Source organism: Sminthopsis crassicaudata, chromosome 4 (assembly GCF_048593235.1).
Source record: "Sminthopsis crassicaudata isolate SCR6 chromosome 4, ASM4859323v1, whole genome shotgun sequence".
NCBI lineage: Eukaryota > Metazoa > Chordata > Mammalia > Dasyuromorphia > Dasyuridae > Sminthopsis > Sminthopsis crassicaudata.
In genome coordinates, this window is record NC_133620.1 from 387,842,659 (window position 1) to 387,862,716 (window position 20,058).

General features: G+C 34.8%; 1 protein-coding gene across 4 annotated transcripts; it reads left to right on the top strand.

The window, feature by feature from the left end:
• Positions 1–2,947: 2,947 nt before the first annotated feature.
• On the top strand, positions 2,948–19,600 carry LOC141539548 (galectin-8-like). 4 transcript variants are annotated; one of them, XM_074262480.1, is made up of 10 exons: positions 2,948–3,137; positions 5,400–5,486; positions 8,207–8,295; positions 11,527–11,737; positions 12,403–12,522; positions 14,134–14,190; positions 15,193–15,219; positions 16,067–16,155; positions 17,491–17,659; positions 18,928–19,600. In XM_074262480.1, the coding sequence occupies exons 2-10, from the start codon at positions 5,445–5,447 to the stop codon at positions 19,075–19,077; spliced, it is 954 nt and encodes a 317-aa protein (XP_074118581.1). In that variant the 5' UTR covers positions 2,948–3,137; positions 5,400–5,444; the 3' UTR covers positions 19,078–19,600. The 4 variants fall into 4 exon arrangements, with proteins under 4 accessions (XP_074118581.1, XP_074118579.1, XP_074118582.1 ...); XM_074262478.1 differs by having other exon boundaries at positions 2,972–3,137; positions 5,400–5,495; XM_074262481.1 differs by lacking the exon at positions 2,948–3,137 and adding an exon at positions 3,225–3,400.
• Positions 19,601–20,058: the final 458 nt, after the last annotated feature.

Below are 20,058 nucleotides of genomic sequence, written 5' to 3' on the forward strand. Positions count from 1 at the left end.
TGCTTAAATTCTTTGAAAAAAGAGAGTTTATCTTTTTCCTTTGTCCACACTGTCTTACATAATAGGTATTTAAATATTTATTGAATTAAGTATTTACTAAATGTCTGTTGTGCCTCAGAAGATTGTGTTCAGCATTGGGGACAGACCCTATCTCATGAAACTTGTGCTTTAATAGTAATGCATGCTTTAATATTCCATGCTTTAATACTTTTATGTAAACTTCAGCCTTTGTAGCTATGAGAGTTGCATGGGTTAGATTTAGGTTTTATGTAAATTAAAACTTCCTAACAATCAGTGTTCTTCAAAAATGAGAATGGGATAGCTGGGGAGGTATTTAGATGAATCCGTGGGCATGCTATAGACTGAGGAGATTACTCTTCTCATTTGGTCTAGATTTGATGGATTCTTACAAAAGTGAGATTCCGTGCTTTCCTTTTTTGATGAACTTTAAGAATGGCTGTTATAGAAAAAGTCATTACCTTGAGGTCAGTCTAGAGATACTTTCTGAGGTTCAAATCTGAACATATGCTCCTATTATTTATTTAATACTTTGACATACACAAAACAGTGAAAATCTGAGGTTTGCTAAGGCAGCATCTGGACAACAGAAAGCTGTTTCTATTTGAGTTTAACCCACTGAGATAGAGGATAAAGGACTGGCCTACTCTCACCTCTGGTCCTATGTTAGTTGTATGAGCTGAAAAAATCATTTAATGCAGCAACCCAGTGAGTTAGGTAGTACAAGTGTTATTACTCATTATTATATTATATTATATTATATTATATTATATTATATTATATTATATTATATTATATTATATTATATTATATTATATTATATTATATTACCCATTTTAAAGATGAGAAAACTGAGGCACAGAAAGAAAGATGAAGTGTGTGCTGGGGATATACAGCTGATCTAAGTCAACCCAAATCTTAGGTCTAACTCTCAGCCCAACATTTTTTTTTTTTAATTGCACCTTGCTTTCCAACAAGACATATCCCCATTTCTCTGATATTGTCCAGTGGAAGTAGCACTCAAGATCTTGTCTAGCTCTGAGATTCTCTAATTCTATGACATACAGCCCAAGGTTCTAGAACCTTGTGTCTTGAGCGCTACTAGAGGGTTCAAGGAGAACATATGAGGTATATTTTCTACATCCCAAAGCCCAAGAGGGAAAGAGGGAGGAATAAAAGAACTTTGAAGAAATTTCTCTTCTTAAGGATTCCTCTCTGGCAGCATCAGACTTGTAGAGAAGATGGGGTATGTTGAACCTGATTTAGGAAAGATGGATGGAGTGAAAGAGAATCAACCTAGCCAGATTGGAGAAGATTAATCTGGAGAAGGAGGTAAGACACATGAAATTACCAAAAAGATGTTAAGAGTTATGGTTTAGCAAGTAAACTTGACCAAAGAAGGAAGGGGCAGAAACAGAAACAGAAAAAGAAAAAGAGGAGGGGGGGGGGGATAAGAAAAAAAATCTGATTTTTGGTGATGTCTCCCGACTCTAAATTCTTGTGAGTTATTTTTAATGACATTCATTCCACAATTAGTCATGTACAGCCTTGCAACATCTCTTCTATTATCTGACTCATTCAAACTTTTCACCATCATTTAACTAGTCCCATGACTTGTTTCTCCATCTAAAGGTTAGTTGCTACTGGGACGAAGGTTTTGTCTTTCTCTGGAGCCTCACAGCACCCAGAACATAAATGATCATCAATAAATATATGCATTTTGAAAGGGGAATTAGAAAATAAAGCAAGGTCCAGATCTTAATGGGAATATTTAGTAGCATTTGTTCTCTGGAAGGAAAAAAGTACAGATACCCTGATCTTTTTTTTTCCCCCTGAGGCAGGTGGGGTTAAGTGACTTGCCCAAGGTCACACAGCTAGTTAGTGTTAAGTGTCTGAGGTCACATTTGAACTCAGGTCCTCCTGACTTCAGGGCTGGTGCTCTATCCACTGTACCACCTAATTGCCCCTTCCCTGATTATTTGATTCAATCCTATGTCTTAAGGTCATAACTCTTGAGCTAGGGGAAAAAAAAGAAGATTTTAGACATTCATTTCATAAATGAGGGAACTGAGATTCAGAGAGATAAGTGACAGCTGGCCCAAGGTCACATAGCTAGTAAATGTCTGGGGCTGAATCTGAATCCAGTTTCTGACAGCAAGTCTGGCAAGATCCACTGCTCCCCTAAAGATGTTCCTTTTAATTCTCCATCTTCTCCAGAAAGATTTCCCTTAGCCAACTATCCAGGTGAAAATGATTTGTTTCTACTTGCCTATTGATCTGCATTTTAGATATTTTTCTTTTGCAGGTTTCTTTTTATCTTAATACTTGAATGTGACAGCAGTTAACACAATGTCAAATTATGGAGGAACATAGCAGTCTAAATTGTATTAATTATGATTTCTTGTTTCTGCTGTAGTGACAAAAGAGTCACTTCAATAAAAAGTAAAGAAATACAAACCATAAATACAGAGAGGCAGACAGACGGATCATTCACTACTAAAGCAACTGACCACCGGCACCGTCAATTTGGGATGGCTAAGCTAAAATACACTCAGGCTAGTGGCTGGTGTTGCCTTGTTTAAAGGGCCTTTGGCCCTCAGCGGTCAGCTGTCCTGGGATTCTCAGGAGAAGCAAATGAGCTAGTGCCAGGATGCTTGAGAAGGAGGGGCAAACTACCTACCTGTCATACTCTTTTTAAATCTATCTCCGTTCCACCCCGCCAGCCTCCAGTTAGAGAACAGACCTTCATATGTCACAGATTTGTTTATTATTATTATTTCTAACAACATGTTTCTACTTCTCTGTTGATGTCCCCTTGCTCATTTTGAAACTAGATCTGGTCAGATTTCTAGGAAGTTTAGCTTAGGTAACAGCTGCTCATTGGGCGGTGAGTGAAGGAAGGCAAGGCAGAGGATTGTAGACTTCCTTAGCTCTGCATCTGGATGATGACATCACTGTGGAGGGACGTGTGAACCAGGAACTGAAAGCAGATTTTTGTTTTGTTTTGTTTTGTTTTCCTTCGCCACCCGTACATAACTAAGTTATGCTACCAGAAGGTCACAAACTTGCTGGACGAACAGGCTTGTGCTGGGATCTCCTGGAGGGCTGAGTAACGCAGGGTAAGTAAGGAGAGAAATGGATCTTTCTACAGCCATGATGACCTGCTGTAGCCATTGGAGGGGGAGGGGGAGGGAAAGGGGGGGGGGGGGAATTAGTACAGGATTAGATCTGTGGACAGCGCCTTCTGTAAATCTAGATAACGAAAAGCGTTCGGAAAACGCCGTTACCTAAACTCACTATTTATTTGTTGGGGTCTGGCTGCCATTGCTGAAGAATTTTCTCCGTTCTGGGTCTAATAGCGAATTACTTCTCAACAGGGAAGGTGGGTAACCTGTAATGCAATTAGACTTCTTGCCTCTGATGGGAGGGAACATTTCCAGCCCTTACTATTCCCCACAATTCCTCCTTTTACGGATCAGAAAGTGGTTTTTGTTTAGGAAGGAAGTTTTACATTTTAAAGAAAAACTGTTAACAGAGAGTAGTGGTGATGGATGGGGTGGACACTGGGGAAGAGTAAAGATCTTGCTTAGGCTGATCTTAGTCCGTCTCAATTCAGTTTGCATCGAAATATCATTAAATGTCAAATTTTCTCCAGCTTCCCCATCATCTCAATCTTTCCTCTCTCTATTCTCCTATGGGAATAGTATTCATTTCCCCAGGCCTTGCGTGGTGAAGGACCACAGATCTCAGAATTCAATTAGTCCAATCTATCCCACCCCCCAACCCTCTATACAGATAGAAAACTTAAGTCAGGTGGCTTGTACACAAAGCAAGTGACACCAGAACTAATATTCGAACCCAACTCTAGTGCTAGTGTCTTTCCCCCACTGCTCCCTAACTTCTGTAAGAAAGCCAGTGTTTGCTGGAATATAACAGTACTCCTTTACAGCTAGTTTCATGGCAGCCTCCTAGACTTCCTGTTAATTATCCTTCTTTTCAAAAGCATTTGACCTCGGTCAGTGAGTCATCTTGTGGTTAAAATTTAAGAAATAAATAAAATAAATAAATAAAAAAAAGCGAAAGTCAGGAAGTCTTTCCTGATTTACAGGAAACTCTAGTTTATGGCTCTCATTGTGTTGAAGGAATATAGTGGAAATAATGACTGTGTTTGGGTCCTCCCAAAGTAATCCAGTTAAAATAAGCCTTTCACCAAAAGAAAAGTTTATGAAATATGCATTTAGGAATGCATTATATTGAAATACTTATTATGAAATATGCAAGTAGGTCTTAACTTGTAAAAGGTAGGAACTTTGGAGAAATATACTTAAGGCTCAGTTTGAGTAATTTAAACAATGTGTTAACTCAGTGGAATTGATAACACAATGTTTTTTTAGTTTAGCATGGTGATTAATAATTCTCTAGTTCAATACATGTATTTAGTACTTAATATAGTTCCACCTATTCTATAAGATTGACACCTATGATGATGTACTTATAATAGAGTATATAAGAACCAACAAAGACTGGGAGAGAGACATTCCATCTCCCACCATTGTGGTAGCGGCTGGCCTGTCCTTCATTTCTCCATTGAGACCAAGTTCCCTCTGAAGGTAGAAAGCTAGCTGAGCACCAGGTGAAGGAGACAATAAAGACTTTTGGATTTTATCCCTGGCTATTCTAGTGGTGATTATTCTGCAATTGGAACATTACATATTGGTGCCCAAATGTGGACTATGATCCCACATCCCACTGACAAGAACAGACTTCCCCTGCCAAATGAACTTGCCTGTATTGGTAAAGAGATAGAAAAAAACAACCAAGCAAAAAGCCAAAGCTTCACCTGATTGGCTTTCTTATTTTTCACCTCCCCAGTTACTGCTTCTGATAAATGCTGCAGATTATTAGGGGCTATGGCTTAATTGTTGTTTGATATTACATTTCTGTGTTTTTTAAGTTTATTAAACACTATGTCGTATGGTGTGTATTGGTTTCTAGTATTTTAAGTAGAGGAATTTCATTTGCGAATAAACCAAGTAAAGATTTGGAACAATTCTTTAATTATTTTGAGGCCTAGGGCACTGTGTTCTCTAAATATGATTAGTAATAAGAATCTTGCATGAAAAAAGAGGAAAGTGGTGAATTACCTTCATTATAATGTAAGCTCCGTGAGAGTAGGGATTGTTTCTTTCTTTGTATTTGTAACTTCAGTGCTGAGCATAGGGTTTGGCATATAAAGATGGGCTTGATAAATGCTTGTGATTAATTGTTTGATTGGATATTTTCATCTCTATTTGTGTTTTTTAAAATTTCATTTTATACTGGGAAAATTCCCCAAATTTTTACCCAATGTAATTTCAAACAAAACATATTTAAATCCATAGGTCACTGGTAGAAGAGAAAAGGCAACAATCAATTGGAAAGGCAACATGATGGTCTCAAACAATCTACAAAATGTCGTCCACAATCCGGTAACTGAAGTTAGTTTTTATTTATGGAGAGAGTACTACTTAATGTGCCTATGTTTAGTTTATTTATGAGCATGTGAATGAAATCAGGAATTATCTAATGCCAAAAAGTTCATCTTATCCAAGAGATATAACTTCCGTCCTGATTTTCATTAGACATTTAGTAAAAAGCAAAATTAACAATTGCATCAGCTCCTCTTATCCTTTCTTTATGGAAATATATAGTTAATAGCTGTGGGGGGAGGGGAAGAATCTATTCATAGAATCATAGCTCTAGAGCATCAGAAACTAGCTAGTCTCATTTTACAAAAGAGAGAATTGAGAATCATTGAAACATAATCCAAAGTCACACATATGAGAAATAGTTGAGAAAAGATTTGAGTTCAGGACCTCCTTCCAAATATAACAGTCTCATTACTGTACCACAATGAAAAAGAAAGTTGGGAGGAAAGAGAGGATATAAATAAAGGGTCTTCCCAAGGCACAGTAGAGTTAGTTATCCCCTAAATTACTGGGGATTGGCTACATCTTAAGTAGGTAGGTAGATAGATAGCTGGAGATAGAAGTAGATAGATAGAAACAGAGAGATAGAAAAAGGTACACATAGGTAGAAATAGAGATAAGTGGAAATAGGTAGATAGAAAGAGATAGGTGGAGACAAAGATGGAGGATAGGTAGGTGGAAATTATATATATAGAGAGAGGAGTAGAATGATTTGTAGAGAGAGAAACAGCAGCCTGGATAAGTAGAAACATAGGACAGGTAAAGATATAATAGATGGAGAAAAAGAGAGAAAGAATGTCTAACAGCAAAACCTCTGAATTTATGTAATGATAAGACCATTGAAAAATTAACTGGTTGTCATGTTTTTCATTCTGAGAGGTGTTTGTGTGTCTGTTGTATCATGAGTTTTATACTGTAACCACTCAGTATAATCAAAGAAAAGCCCAGTGTAGAAGTCAATGGAAAAAGATCTTTAACAAAAACAACTCCTTTCCACTTCTACTCCCAAGATAATATTTCTGTTTTTTAATCAACACTTTATTTTTCAGGGTCTTGCTAGACAACATCTAGATTAGATACAAAGTCTATCTAGATCGTTTGCTTCTTTCTTTACCTTAGCCTTTGGGAGATTTCTCTGTTTCACAGTATAAGCTGGGCTATTTGAAATGAATGGCTAAAATAAAAACCTTGAATCTGATTTATTATTAAATAAATACAATACTGAATGCCTGTAATTCACTATAGTTCTTCCTCTGTCTGGTTTGCATATGATTGTCGAAGTCTGAAGGACAAAGCAAAGCTATGAATAGGTCAGATAATCCATTAGAGTGATTTATGATATAGACTTGGGAAAGTTGTGGCTCCTATTCTCATAAATGTATAATTTCATATACTATAAACAACTCACACAGAATACAATGAATACTTATACTGTGCTTAGCTAGGTGCTGTAGTGGATAAAATAATTTTACTCTTTTAACTTTTGTGTTGAATTTCAAAGTTTTACTCTTGTAATCCTTGTAGCAGATGGACAATGCAGATTGTAGTCATCATAAAATCATAGAAAGCAAAAGATAAACTGTGTATCTGGCTTTTCCTTCCTTATTCATTATACATTTTTTCTATAGGTAGCATCTTAAGAGAATTTCCAGCACTACAATGGGAATGAATTGGGCTCATTTTTTCTCTCCATTCAGAGTTAGTGAAAAGGGTGCAGAAGGCAATAACAAATTTGTTACTTTACATCTCAGACTCGGCAAACATCTCCTATTGCTGTTAGGGTACATTGAATTACTACAAAATGTATAAAGGGAGCCTTTGAGAAAATGACACGGCCACAGATCTCAGAGAGTTCATATGCTAAGATAGTTCCCAAGCCCTCTAAATATAAACACCCTGCCCTGTAGTCACAATTTTAAAAAATTTCTGAGGCTTATTTTTTCCAAACTTATTTCCTTCCACTAGAACACAATCAGATTCTCATTTTATTTTAATTTTGCTTCCAAAAGCACACAGATCTCCTTTGTCTTATAAAAACAAAAATTCCCTGTATTTGATGCTGCTACCTTTTCAGCTACTGAACATTTCTTTTGTTTAACAGTCATTTATTAAGCTCCTACATTTTTATAAGGCATTGTGCTAGATTCTGAGAATTATGAGAAAGATTAAAAAAACATGGCACTCCCCTTAAAGACCTCTCTAACGGGAGATACCCACAAGATAAGTATATTGCAAAAATAAGGAGTAATGGAGAAAAATGTTGAAATAAAATTTAAGGAGTAAGAGAACACATGTAGATGCAAGAATCAAAAAAGTTTACAGGGAGGAAGTGGTCCCTATCAGCCTTTGGCCATGATCCTGAGCACTAGAGAATCTTGGTTAAAGCCTATCCCTCAAATTTCTCTGCTTCCTATGGGAGTGGGCTTACATACCTGGGATCAGTTAAGAGGGATTTTTAAAGATAAAAAAGATGGGGAAACAGCTAATTGGCTAAGTTTAGCACTTTGAGAAGCCAAAACAATTTAGAAAAATTTGGCTACCAATATTCAGTGGTATGAGCATAGCTTTTAGAAGTGACATAGACCTTAAATATTGTCTGTACTTAGTTTAGTTTTCTCACTCAACGTCCAAGTTTTTGACTGATATCATTTAATAAAATAATGTCTTTTAATATTTACACAAGTGCATAAGTGAGAAAAAACTGTTTCGTTCTTCTTTAGATGATTCCGTATGTTGGTACACTTTCTGAGGAGCTGGGACCTGGGAAATTGGTTGTTATCCATGGTTATGTGCCCAATGATGCAGACAGGTAACCCTCTCGCCTGATGTATACTTGCTTTTGGTAGAAGGGAAAAGAGAAATTTTTGTGGGTAAGAGCAAAAGGAAAAAATATTAGTAAAAACCATTATATTTCTTGCTGTTTCTCCTTGTGAAATTAATATGATTAGTAACAATTTTATATTTGTGCCACTTTGTAATTAAAAAAATACTTTCACATATTATTTTAGAAACTTGGTGAAAAGATAGACTAAAGAAAGGAAGACAGAGGTAGACAGACCAATTAGGACATTATCACAGTAGGAGTAGATGAAATCACCAGGGATATAAGTTTTTTGTTTTTTTTTTTCTCAATAGTGTTTTATTTTTCCAAATACATGTAAAGATAGTTTTCAACATTCATTCTTTTTTCAAAATTTTTTAATTTTTATTTTTTCCAAATATATGCAAAGATAGTTTTAAACATTCACACTTTGCAAAACCTTGTGTTCCAAATTTTTTTCCCTCATTCCCCCGCCAATCCAATATAAGTTAAATATTAACATTCATTCTTGTAAGACTTAGTGTTTCAAATTTTTCTTCCTTCCCTAAGAAAGGGGGAAAAAACCAAGCAAACACATAACAACAACAATAAAGAATCCTATGCTTTGGTCAACATTCAATGTCCATAGTGCTCCCTCTGAATTCAGATGGCATTTTCCATCCCAAGTCTACTGAAATTGCCTTGAATTGATTTATTGCCGAGAAGACTCAAGTCCATTATAGTTGATCAGGGATAACTTTAGAAGAAGAAGAGGACTTACTGCAGAACTTTGCCTTCTCTGCCCGAGAAGTAGGGAAGTTATTGAAATTGTTCCTTTCTTCTCTTTGTTACTAAATAAAATAGAAGCTAAGGTGTATGGAATTATTAATTGTACAACAAGTACTATGAGTTCTATTTCCTTGTCATTTTTTTCAAGAACTTTAAGGGCTTTGTACAACCTGTTACTTAATTCATTGTTTTTTTAGAATTGAATAAAAGTATTATGGTGTTATCTGATCTTTCATAAGTTCATGGAAATTTGTTGCTCATTTTGTTCCTCACAATAGCTTGATGAAGTCAATGGTTAAATTATGATTGATTAGATTATACCCATTTTATAGATGAAGAAACTGAAGCTCAGATAGATTGACTTACCCAAGGTTGTACATAAAAGGAGACTATGGACTTGGGACCTAAGTTCAGGTCTTCTAATCCTATGTTATCATCCAGAAAAAAAATAATTTTGAAAGTAGAGTTCTTCAAAAACAATTATTTTTATCTTTATTTAGCATTTTTCTAATCTTATTTTAGCATTTTTAATGAGCCACCATAACAATTTTCATCAAATTTCTTATAGATAAATTTTTTTTTAAAATCTTACTATTTCCATGCCCTCCTTCTAATTTTGCAGATCAGCATTTGCTTAACTGCTAGTCAATTTACCAGAAAATTTCATAGGTCATTTTTATATATCCTGGTGATTTTCCTGGCCAAATATTATATTCTTTGCTTATTCTCAAGGAGATTTTGAGTTCTTGTATTCATGGGGGGGGGCATTTTTTTTGTCAGCTAATGAAAGACAGAACTTTTTATTGTATGATTCTAACCACTATGATAAGTAGGTTATTATTATGGTTATCATCATCATCTCTTACTTTAACTTTCTTTTTTTTTTATTTAATAGTTTTTATTTACCAGATATATGCATGGGAAATTTTACAACATTGACAATTACCAAACCTTTCTAATTTTTCCCCTCCTTCCCCGCCCCCACCCCCAGATGGCAGATTGACCAATACATGTTAAATATGTTAATTACTTTAACTTTCAATAGGGTTCAGATGTAAGCATTCATGGCACAAGTTGTGATTCTGCTATTACACTTTTATTCAGTCTTCTATGGACTTTCTACTTTTTGTTGTTTGGTTGTTTCAATCCTGTTCCATTCTTAGTGACCTCATTTTGGATTTTCTTGGCAAAGATATTGGTGTGATTTTCCATTTCCTTCTCCAGCTCATTTTCCAGATGAGGAAACTAAAGGAAGTAGGGTGAAGTGCCTTGTCGAGGGGCATAAAGCTAGTAAGTATCTGAGGCCAGTATTGGACTCAGAAAAATAATTCTTCCAGACTTTCCAGGTCTGACACTCTGTCCACTGAACCAACCCACTGCCCAGACTTATTGCATAGTTGGATAAAATAGCTGCTTTTATTGAAGTTAAATAAAAGAAGTTTTAGGATATAAGCTCAATCTCCATAAGTTCATGTCCTATGATGATAATGAACCAAATACTCAGCATGGCAGTTAGAATCATATAACAGAGTTCTATCATTCCTTAACCAACAGAAGAAAAATTCCCATCCTGAGAATACGGAACTCAACATCTCCTTGAGAATAAGCAAAGAGTATTATCAAGTATTTAACATTTGGCCCTCAAAATCACCAGGATATATAAAAATGATCTCTGAAATTTTCTAGTAAATTGACTATTCTTTATACAATTCCAATAACAGAAATCACAGTAGCATGATAATATGCCTGTTTATCCTATCCCCTCCTAACTTTGATCTCCTCTGCTAAGCCTCTATTTTGAAGCTCTATATTTTGAATATTTTGGAGACTATGGATCTGGTATGATGACATTTAAAATGTTTTCACTTTTCTGCTTGTTCTTTTTGTTGTTAGATTAATTGTGCTATTTGCTGAGGATCTCTTTGCTTTTCTCTTTTTTTCACAATTTCACTTTCACTTTTGTAGCTCAGGCCAAAGATTTGGGGCAATAGCTGAAACGATGTTTTTGGATTGTTTCTCTATTTTATTTATAGGTGGAATTCTTGCCTGGAACATAGTAGGCACTTGGTTAATGCTAGTTGACTTGACTTGATTTGATTTGTCTCAATATCAGTAATCCAAATATGCTATAAAAGAATAAACAATATTGGAAGTTTCATTTTAGAACACAGTAGATAAGTGGAATTAGATATTCCAGTGAAGCCAGTGAAGATGCACAGATTTTTTTGTTAGGAATTTGTCACACATTATGAGAATCTTGGTGTAAGTATAAGACAACTAGGGCATGAGTGTAGACTGCAGAAGTGTTTCTAGGAGAGTGATGGCTTTTTGATTTGTGGTGGAAATAGGTACTAGTCAGGGATGGAAGGAGTTAAGGAAGCAAGGTTGAAAACTTTCTTTATTTCTTCCTAAAAGACAAAAGAGTTCTCTCACATGCTCTTCTTCAAATAGGTTCCAGGTGGATTTCCAGTGTGGAAACAGCATGAAGCCCCGAGCTGATGTGGCTTTCCACTTTAACCCTCGGTTCAAAAGATCAGGCCACATTGTATGCAATACCCTGACAAGGGAGAAGTGGGGATGGGAAGAGATCACCTATGACATGCCATTTGAAAAAGGAAAACCTTTTAAGATCATGTTTATGGTATTGAAGGACAAGTTCCAGGTCAGTTTGTGGGAAAGAGAAATAATTTATTTATTCCCTAGTAGAGGATCTTTATAGCATCCTGGCTGTAAAGTTGGAAACAGCCTTAAAGGATCTAGTCCAATGTCCTTATTCCAATGTCCTTATTCTCCAGATAAGAGAAAAAAAGACTGTGAGAGGTACAGTTGCCCTCAGTGGCACCTGTAATGTAATAACATGATATAGCATTATCCACCACATAGTAAAAGCTTAATAAATATGAACTAATTGACTGCTGTGTAGACACAGTTTAGAAGAAGTATGATTTTTGGTCATATTATACTCCAACATTGTGAGCTCAAAGAAGAAAGAATTGGGAGACAGTGTGGTGCAATGGAAAGACTATTCAACTTGGAGCATGGGACTTGGTGTGACTAAAGTTGAGTTCATATCCTGATTTTGCCATTTACTACCTTAGGCATGTCACCTAACGTCTCAGGACCTCATCTGTAAAACGATAGAATGGACTAAATGAACTATAAAATCCATTCTAACTCTAGACATAATATGGTAATAAAATAAATTCAAATACTAGAGATTAAATCTATAATGCTGTTATCTAGAACTGAAATTTTAATTTAATTAAATAAAATTAAATGGTAAAACCTTTAAATACAGTATGTTCTAGTTGTCTGCTATCTTCATAGGTGGCTGTGAATGGAAAGCATCTATTGCTCTACGAACATAGAATTAAGCCAGATAAAATAGATACCCTGGGAATTTATGGCAAAGTACAGATTGAGAAAATTGAATTTCCCAATAATATGGTAAGTAGCTTCATGTAGGTTTTTTTTTATTTTAATTTTTTATTAATTTTTATAATTATAACATTTTCTTTGACAGTACATATGCATAGGTAATTTTTTTTTTTTACAACATTATCCCTTGTACTCCCTTCTGTTCTGAATTTTTCCCCACCTTTCCTCCATCCCCTCCCCTAGATGGCAGGCATTCCCATACATATTAAATATCTTATTATGGTATATCCTAGGTACATATATGTGCAGAACCGAATATTGCTGTTGTTGTTGCAAAGGAAGGATTGTATTCAGAAGGTAAAAATAATCTGGGAAGAAAAACAAAACAAAACAACAACAACAAAAAAACAATGCTCACAGTTTACACTCATTTCCCAGTGTTCCTTTTCTGGATGTAGCTGATTCTGTCCATCATTGATCAATTGGAATTGGATTAGCTCTTCTCTAGCTTCATGTAGTTTTTAAATTGCTTTTCTAAAGCTTTCTTTAGAAATGAGAATCTCATAGTGCAAGAGTTCTTAATGAAGTGTTCGTGAACCTAAGTTTTGGGGTTGGTTTTTGTTATTGTTATTGTTTCTTTTTTAAGGTAGATAGGTAGTTAAATAAGTGCAAAACTAGATAATTACATTTCAGATTCTCTTAGTAATCCATTTAATTTTATTTCATGCATTATTCTGAGAAGAGATCCATAGTGTTCACCAGACTGTCAAGGGGGACCATGACACAATAAGGTGAAAAACCTTTCATCTAGTAAGATAGAGATAGTACTAGTCAGGATATATGTCTGTAAGTATATTGCTCATGACCTGGGAAGTTAATTACATTCTTTAGATTCCCAGAGGATTATTTAATAAACCTGACTTTATTTGGATTGTAATAATGTATTCTATATAGGATCTGGAATTTTTATATTTTTTAAAGTGAGCTCAATAATATATACTTAGCCATCCCTGATCCCATTAGCTAAATGGTCTGCTCTTCCTTCGATTTCTCATGTATTATTCTTTCTGAACCTCTTTTGCCTTTATCACAATCTTTTTGTTATACTTCCTTGGGCATATGCTAAAACCTGTTCTCTCTCACAACCCTAACTAGATTGGAAATTCTTTCAGGGAAAGTATTGTAAAATTTTTCATTTTGTATATTCAGAACTCAGCACAGTGTCTTGCATAGAGGAGGCAGTTAATGAATTTTTATTAAGCTCAGCCAACTTAGAGCCTAATGGATTTGGCCTTCTGCTTTAACTTCATCACTGTAGTACTTGCCATTGCTGGGGAAATTAATAGTTTCTGGAAAAAGTTCTTTATCCCAAAGGTGAGGAATGAATTCCAGGGAGAATGCCATCAGAAGGCCCAAACCCAAATCCTTTTTTTTCCCACTTCCCTCTCACTTTCATAGATGGAGGAAGCACAATGTATTTTTAAATGATTCATTAGAAGTTAAATTAAAAGATAAATGAAAATCTTTTGTTCCCTTTCAAGAAAGGGAGGGGGGAAAATCACTGTTTAATATCAATTAATGAATTCCATTTATAGTTATAAGAATATGAAATTCCTTAAGCAGATAAAACTAAGAATGTTTTGAAGTATCAGATAATTGAATTCTTAATTTGTTCTTCAGTCTTTAGAAGGAAACCAAGCAACTTCTTTGGGAACAGTGAATATGAATTCAAGTAATGTAAGTAGGAAAAACTCATTGTGGTAATCAAGATTCTTTAGGTCACTTTGTAAATAAGAAGCAAGGTGTTTATTTTTCTAATTGTATTTCAAACATATGACCACTAGAGATGAATATTTGAAAATGAAGAGAAACACTTTGTATTTCTTTTAATTCTTTCTTTGTCTTCCTTCTTTTAATTGATAAGGTAATTGGGGTTAAGTGACTTGCCCAAGATCACACAGCTTGTGTCAAGTGCCATGTTCTATCCACTATGTCACCTATCTATTTCTAAAGTTCCAGATTCAGACAAAAGCTTAGGAAAAGAATCATAATTCATATGAAAAAGAATCATTCATTCACAGCTATTAGGGAACATATTACATCACCAATTTATAGTTAGAACACTGGCCAGATGAAATTAGTTATTAGATTAACTGTTACAATAATAATAATAATAATAATAATAATAATAATAATAATAAGTGACATTTATTTATTTATAGGTTGAGTTAGAGTTAGCATTTCCACAAATGTTATCTCATTTAAAATCTGTAACATCCCAGAAGAGGTTTAATAAACTCAAACAGCTGGAGACAGTTTGGGATTGTTTATGTGGCCAAGATGAAGATCTTGTTGCCTTCAGCATATTTATACTTCATGAATATAGATATGATTCTGAGCACTCTCTTGGTCAGTTAGAAATAGTAATTTAAAAAATTAAGTGCTTATCAGCCAGGGACAGAAATGTATAAAGTTCACTTACAATTCTGAAAAAATATTATATCATGATGATATATAAAAGAACAATAAAAGCCATCCTCTGACATGCTGAATTATCATTTTAAATGACTAGCTTTTTATATGGTGGATGAATGTTGAATTTATATCACATGTTAGTTGCAGAATTCTGAGCACAAACCACATGACTTCAGAGACAAAGGTTTATCAGATCAGTTTCCCCAGATTATAAAATATAGTCCTTCTTATCCTTATTTACATTATTTCTTTTTCTTGTATCAGGCACAAACATCTGAGGTGTCACAATTTGTAAGTATTTTTTTTTACTTCTAAATGAAAGGAAAAATTACAAAATGGATTAGAAATCAATAATGAAATAGACAGATTAATTTAACTATTTTACTCCAGAATCTTTTCCCATGAAACCCAGAGAGGTAATGGATGATGATAGTAGTGACAGAAACAAAAAAAGAAGAAAAAAAGAGCCATATTCACTGAACATTCTAGGGTGAAATGCTAATTTATAATACTTGCATATCTATCATACATTTGTTTAACTCTGTGCCCCTGAAATGCTGTTTCCCAATCCTCATTCAATGGAATAAAGGCCAAAAATAATTCTATATTATTTATAATGAATCATATAAGATTCTTACTGTAGCAAAAGCTGAATAAGACCATTTCCTGTTCATCTGTGACATACAAACTTCAAAACTATCATTACATCAAGTTCTAAAAAACATATAGGGTAGTACTAGCACTGAACGAAATCATGTATATTTCCTATGTACTCCCCCTTGAGAAGCCTGCAGTGTTTAGCAAAATAATATTGTTCAGTTGTCTGTCCAACTCTTTATGACCCCTTTTTCTTGGCAAAGACACTGGAGTGGTTTGCCATTTTCCTTCTCTTTCTCATTTTTCATAGAAGAGGGATGAGGCAATCAGGTCTTTGACCTGCCCTGTGTCTGGCTTACAGAATACTGAATCAAGACAATTAGTATAAGCAACAGTTTGTGTCAATTCTGTGTCATGGAGCTGATAATCTGGGAGCACCTCTGGTGCTCCCCAAAAGTAGCATCATCACTTGTTCAATTTGTCCATGTAACCTGCCATTGCTAGCCCATGCAGATCTGCTGAAGATGGTTCTTTTTTTCAGATACTTCCTTATGTTGCACGGTTGAAGTCTCCAGTGAAGCCTGGGCAAACCATTGTCGTTAAAGGAGAAGTGAAGAAAAATCCAAAGGGGTGGGTAACAAGCACTAAACTGCTAAAATATTATAACTTTTTGCCTTTATCAGCTCAGATAATGGTTTAAGGCACAGTAATTTACTGGTTTTGTGACCCCATCAATATGTATCTTTCCTACAAAATTTGACTAATCCATGTCAACTCATATGGTCATACTTTCTCAACAATGTATTTATAACAACACATTTTTATTAAATTTTATTCGGATCTAGAACTCAGAAGAGATGTCAGGCTTGGAGAAATAGTGTTGGGAATCATCTTCATGGAGGATTTAGATGTGAATGAAATTGTACAAAGAAGGAAGAGAAAAGACTAACAACAGAACTCATTGAAAACCCCACATCACAGGGAAGCTGTATTTAGCAAGGAATTGATAACATTTTCATTTTATGTGAAGAGATTGAAGCAAAAATAAATTAAATAATTTACCCAAGTTCACAAAGCTGGCCAATGGGAAAGCCAAGAAATAGAACTTGGGTTTTAGTCTAGGGAACATGAAGTGGACATTGGACAAGGAATGATGAGATTTAAATTCTAATCTGATGCAGCTTCTAATGAAGCTTTGTGATTTTAGATTAGTCACCTTTGAAGAAGAAGGGATGGCAGGCATAGTGAATAGAGTACTGGCCCAGGAAGAAGTGGAGTTCAAATTGAATCTCACATAATTAAAACTAGCTGTGTGACTCTGGGCAAGTCAATTAACCTCAATTGCCTCCCCTCAACCTTTCCCCCTCTACCCCCCAAAAAATGAATAGGAGGCCATAGTCCAAATTTGAAAAGCAGAGGTCTTGGACTAGGGTGGTTGAAATAGGAATGAAGAGGAGAGCCTGGATTTGAGAGAAAACTGCCACAGTAAAACTTATGTAGGCTTTAGCAATTGACTGGCTATAGAGATGTGGGGGAGAAAGAAGAATCAAAAGTGATTCTAAGTTATGAGTCCAAGGAAATGGGAGGATGCAGATGCCATCAACAGAAATTGGGAGGTTAGAGAGAAAAGCAGGTTTTAGAAGAAGGAGTTTGATTTGGAATTCAATTAATTCATGGCTTCTGTGGAACACAATGTTAAGACCTAGTTTCATCCTACACCAAAACTCCTTTCCTCAATACTACCACTATGGAATGTGGAAATATTTTACATGGTTTCATGTGTAGAATGGGGCACTGTATGTCTTGCCTTCCCACTGGGTAGAGGAGGAGATGGGGAGGGAAGGACATAATTTAGAATTAAAAATAAATTTTTTAAAATAAAAAATTAAATTTAAAAGAATCTGTCATATACTTCGACCTTTCATTTGTTGATTTGCACTAAATTTTTTTTTTTTGTGCTTTTAGAAATTTTTCTATTGACTTCATAGCAGCCAGTACGAAGGACATAGCTTTGCATTTGAACCCCCGGCTAAATGCTAAAGTATTTGTAAGAAATTCTTTCCTCTGTGAGAGCTGGGGAGAAGAAGAAAGAAGTATTACACACTTTCCATTCTGCCCAGGGATATATTTTGAGGTAAGAGAGTCATGTAAATTGAATGGGAGATAAAGAAACTCTTTATAAGAGGCTTCATTTAAATTGATGGTTTTGGGGCTCAAGTTAAGTAAGGGTAAGGGGAGATCTGTTTTCTGTGCTCTTACTATATACAAAAATTAACCAGTTGGCTGAATCATTAGAATTCATTCAGCTACAACAAAATTTATGTCTTTGAAAGCAATTGTCTTGAATTTACAAACAGAAAGATACAAAACTTGTTATTAGTAAGTATTATTAACCAACACATGGGATTATCTTGAAGGATTTTCATAGTTTGAATTAGTAATCCTTTCCCTCAAGATATAATCAAAAATAATTTACAATCAAAAATAAATTGAATAGGACATATCTATGAATTACATGCAGCCATGAACTTACATAAATTGGCAGTGACATATGCTATGAAGTTTAATTCAACTGTGTGCAATAGAATAAGGAAATAAAGAAGCTGGGTTTATCATGGATATTATCTGGAAGACAAAAATTTTAATCTAGGTTCAAATGAGAAATGTACAATGATGAAGAACAAAGGATAAGTTGTTTTAGGTGTAAGAGGACAATTAGAGCAAATGACAAGAGATGGGAAGAAAAACTTTTTTGAGATAACATTTTTGTCTGCCTAGAGAGAAGAGAGTAAGAATGGGTGAATTAAAATCATAGGAAGAGGTAGTGAAGTCATGTTGGCGAGTGCCATAGAAAGGAACTGATACTTGATGCAGTTGTTGGATTAGGTTGATTCAGCTTGTTTGACAAAAGGCTAGATGGAGTCAAGGAATGGTACAAGAAGGTTATGGCACACAGCATGAGTTCACCAAAGTCTACTTGAAGTGTTTTTATTGACTCCTAGCAATCTAGAGTGATATAAATAAATAAATACAGGGTTGCTTATCAATGCTAAGGTCACATAATAGCATAATTACAACTAGAGCTCAAACCTCTTGACTCCCCATCCTTTTTTGTGATAAACTCTGTGTACTCTGAAATAGGAGAAGCAGAATGATACCCAGGTGGTAAGAGATGAAGGTATCAAGAGTACCTACAGTGAATATTCTTAGCATAGGGCATAAGGTTGAATGCCATTCCATTCCTGCTGGAAATATAAGCCAATAATTTCCTATAGCCTTGGCAGGGGTCCATCCAGCTGAATCAGAATGCTGCTAATCTTGGCTCTACTTAAGTAATTATTGTTATTATTCTTTAAAAAGAAGCATCTACATTTCCTCTTCTTTATCTTTTATGTGTTTCAGATGATCATTTACTGCTCTACCAGTGAATACAAAGTTGCCATAAATGGAGTCCATGCTTTTATATACAAACATAGATTTAAGGAACTTGACAGAATTGACACACTGAAGGTCGATGGAGATATTAATTTATTAGATATAAGAAGCTGGTAGTTGGAGCCCCAAGAGCAAAATCATAACATGACTTACATAGTAGGTGCCTTTTAACACTATCAATGTGAAATTCCTCTCTTTTGTTCACTTTCCTTATTTTGTCAAGTTATCTTTCATAATATAAAAATTGAAAAAGATATTTATATCCCTAAAACACAGCTTAGATTGGAAAAGGAAGAAGAAATCTGTGGCACAGAGGATATTATGGTGTTTTTTGATTCACTCCCCACCAGAGGTTCCTCTTTTCCCTCTTTCTTTTTTCCTATTTGTTCACCTAGTCCTCCCCCTTTTTCCCTTTTCCTTGGTCATTGTTTAACTGCTGGGGCAATCAGCATTAAGAAGGATTGCTAAATTATCTTCTAAAATAATCTAAAACCAGTTTAAACTGAACTATATTTCTAGGATCTGGCTTAAAAGTTGCTAATAATGTGATGGCTTTAATTTTGGCTTTTTATGATGCATTTTTATATACTTAATAGCTAACTATTCCAAATAAAAAAAAAAAGAAAGAAAAAGGAAAAAACCATGACTTGTAGTTAATTCCTTTGTTATAAAACCCATTTAGATTGTACCATAGCCTTAAACAACGCATCCATTACATAGACAAGTAAGAATAATAAATCTCCTGAAAGGTTAATTTATTTGAATTCTCATTGCATATATTCATGAGGTTAGAACTGATGAGTATTTTTCACATAATTATAATTCAAATATATGTGACCATATTAAGGGATTCAGTATTGAGACTAATCAGGACCTAGCTGTAATACTTTAGCTATTAAGTACAGTAAATGAGCCAAAGTTTAAAAAACAAAAACAAAAACAAAAAAAAAACCTAATTGCTCTTGAATCTAGGTTGCAGTTGTGTCTAGACAAAAACAAAACTAAACAAAAAAAAATAGGCTGAGGGTGGTTATTTTGCTTATGAAGAAATATTTCAGAAGGACCTGCACTTTAAAGATATGAATGATCTTTCATTCG

What these genes read in the sequence shown, in the direction of transcription:
- LOC141539548 (XM_074262478.1), top strand. Translation starts at nt 5,445, where the DNA reads ATGATGGTCTCAAACAATCTACAAAATGTCGTCCACAATCCGGTAACT. An exon ending in TCCACAATCCGGTAACTGAA is followed by an intron (nt 5,496 to 8,206) that starts GTTAGTTTTTAT and finishes GTTCTTCTTTAG; the next exon opens with ATGATTCCGTATGTTGGTAC. An exon ending in GTGAAGAAAAATCCAAAGGG is followed by an intron (nt 16,156 to 17,490) that starts GTGGGTAACAAG and finishes TTGTGCTTTTAG; the next exon opens with AAATTTTTCTATTGACTTCA.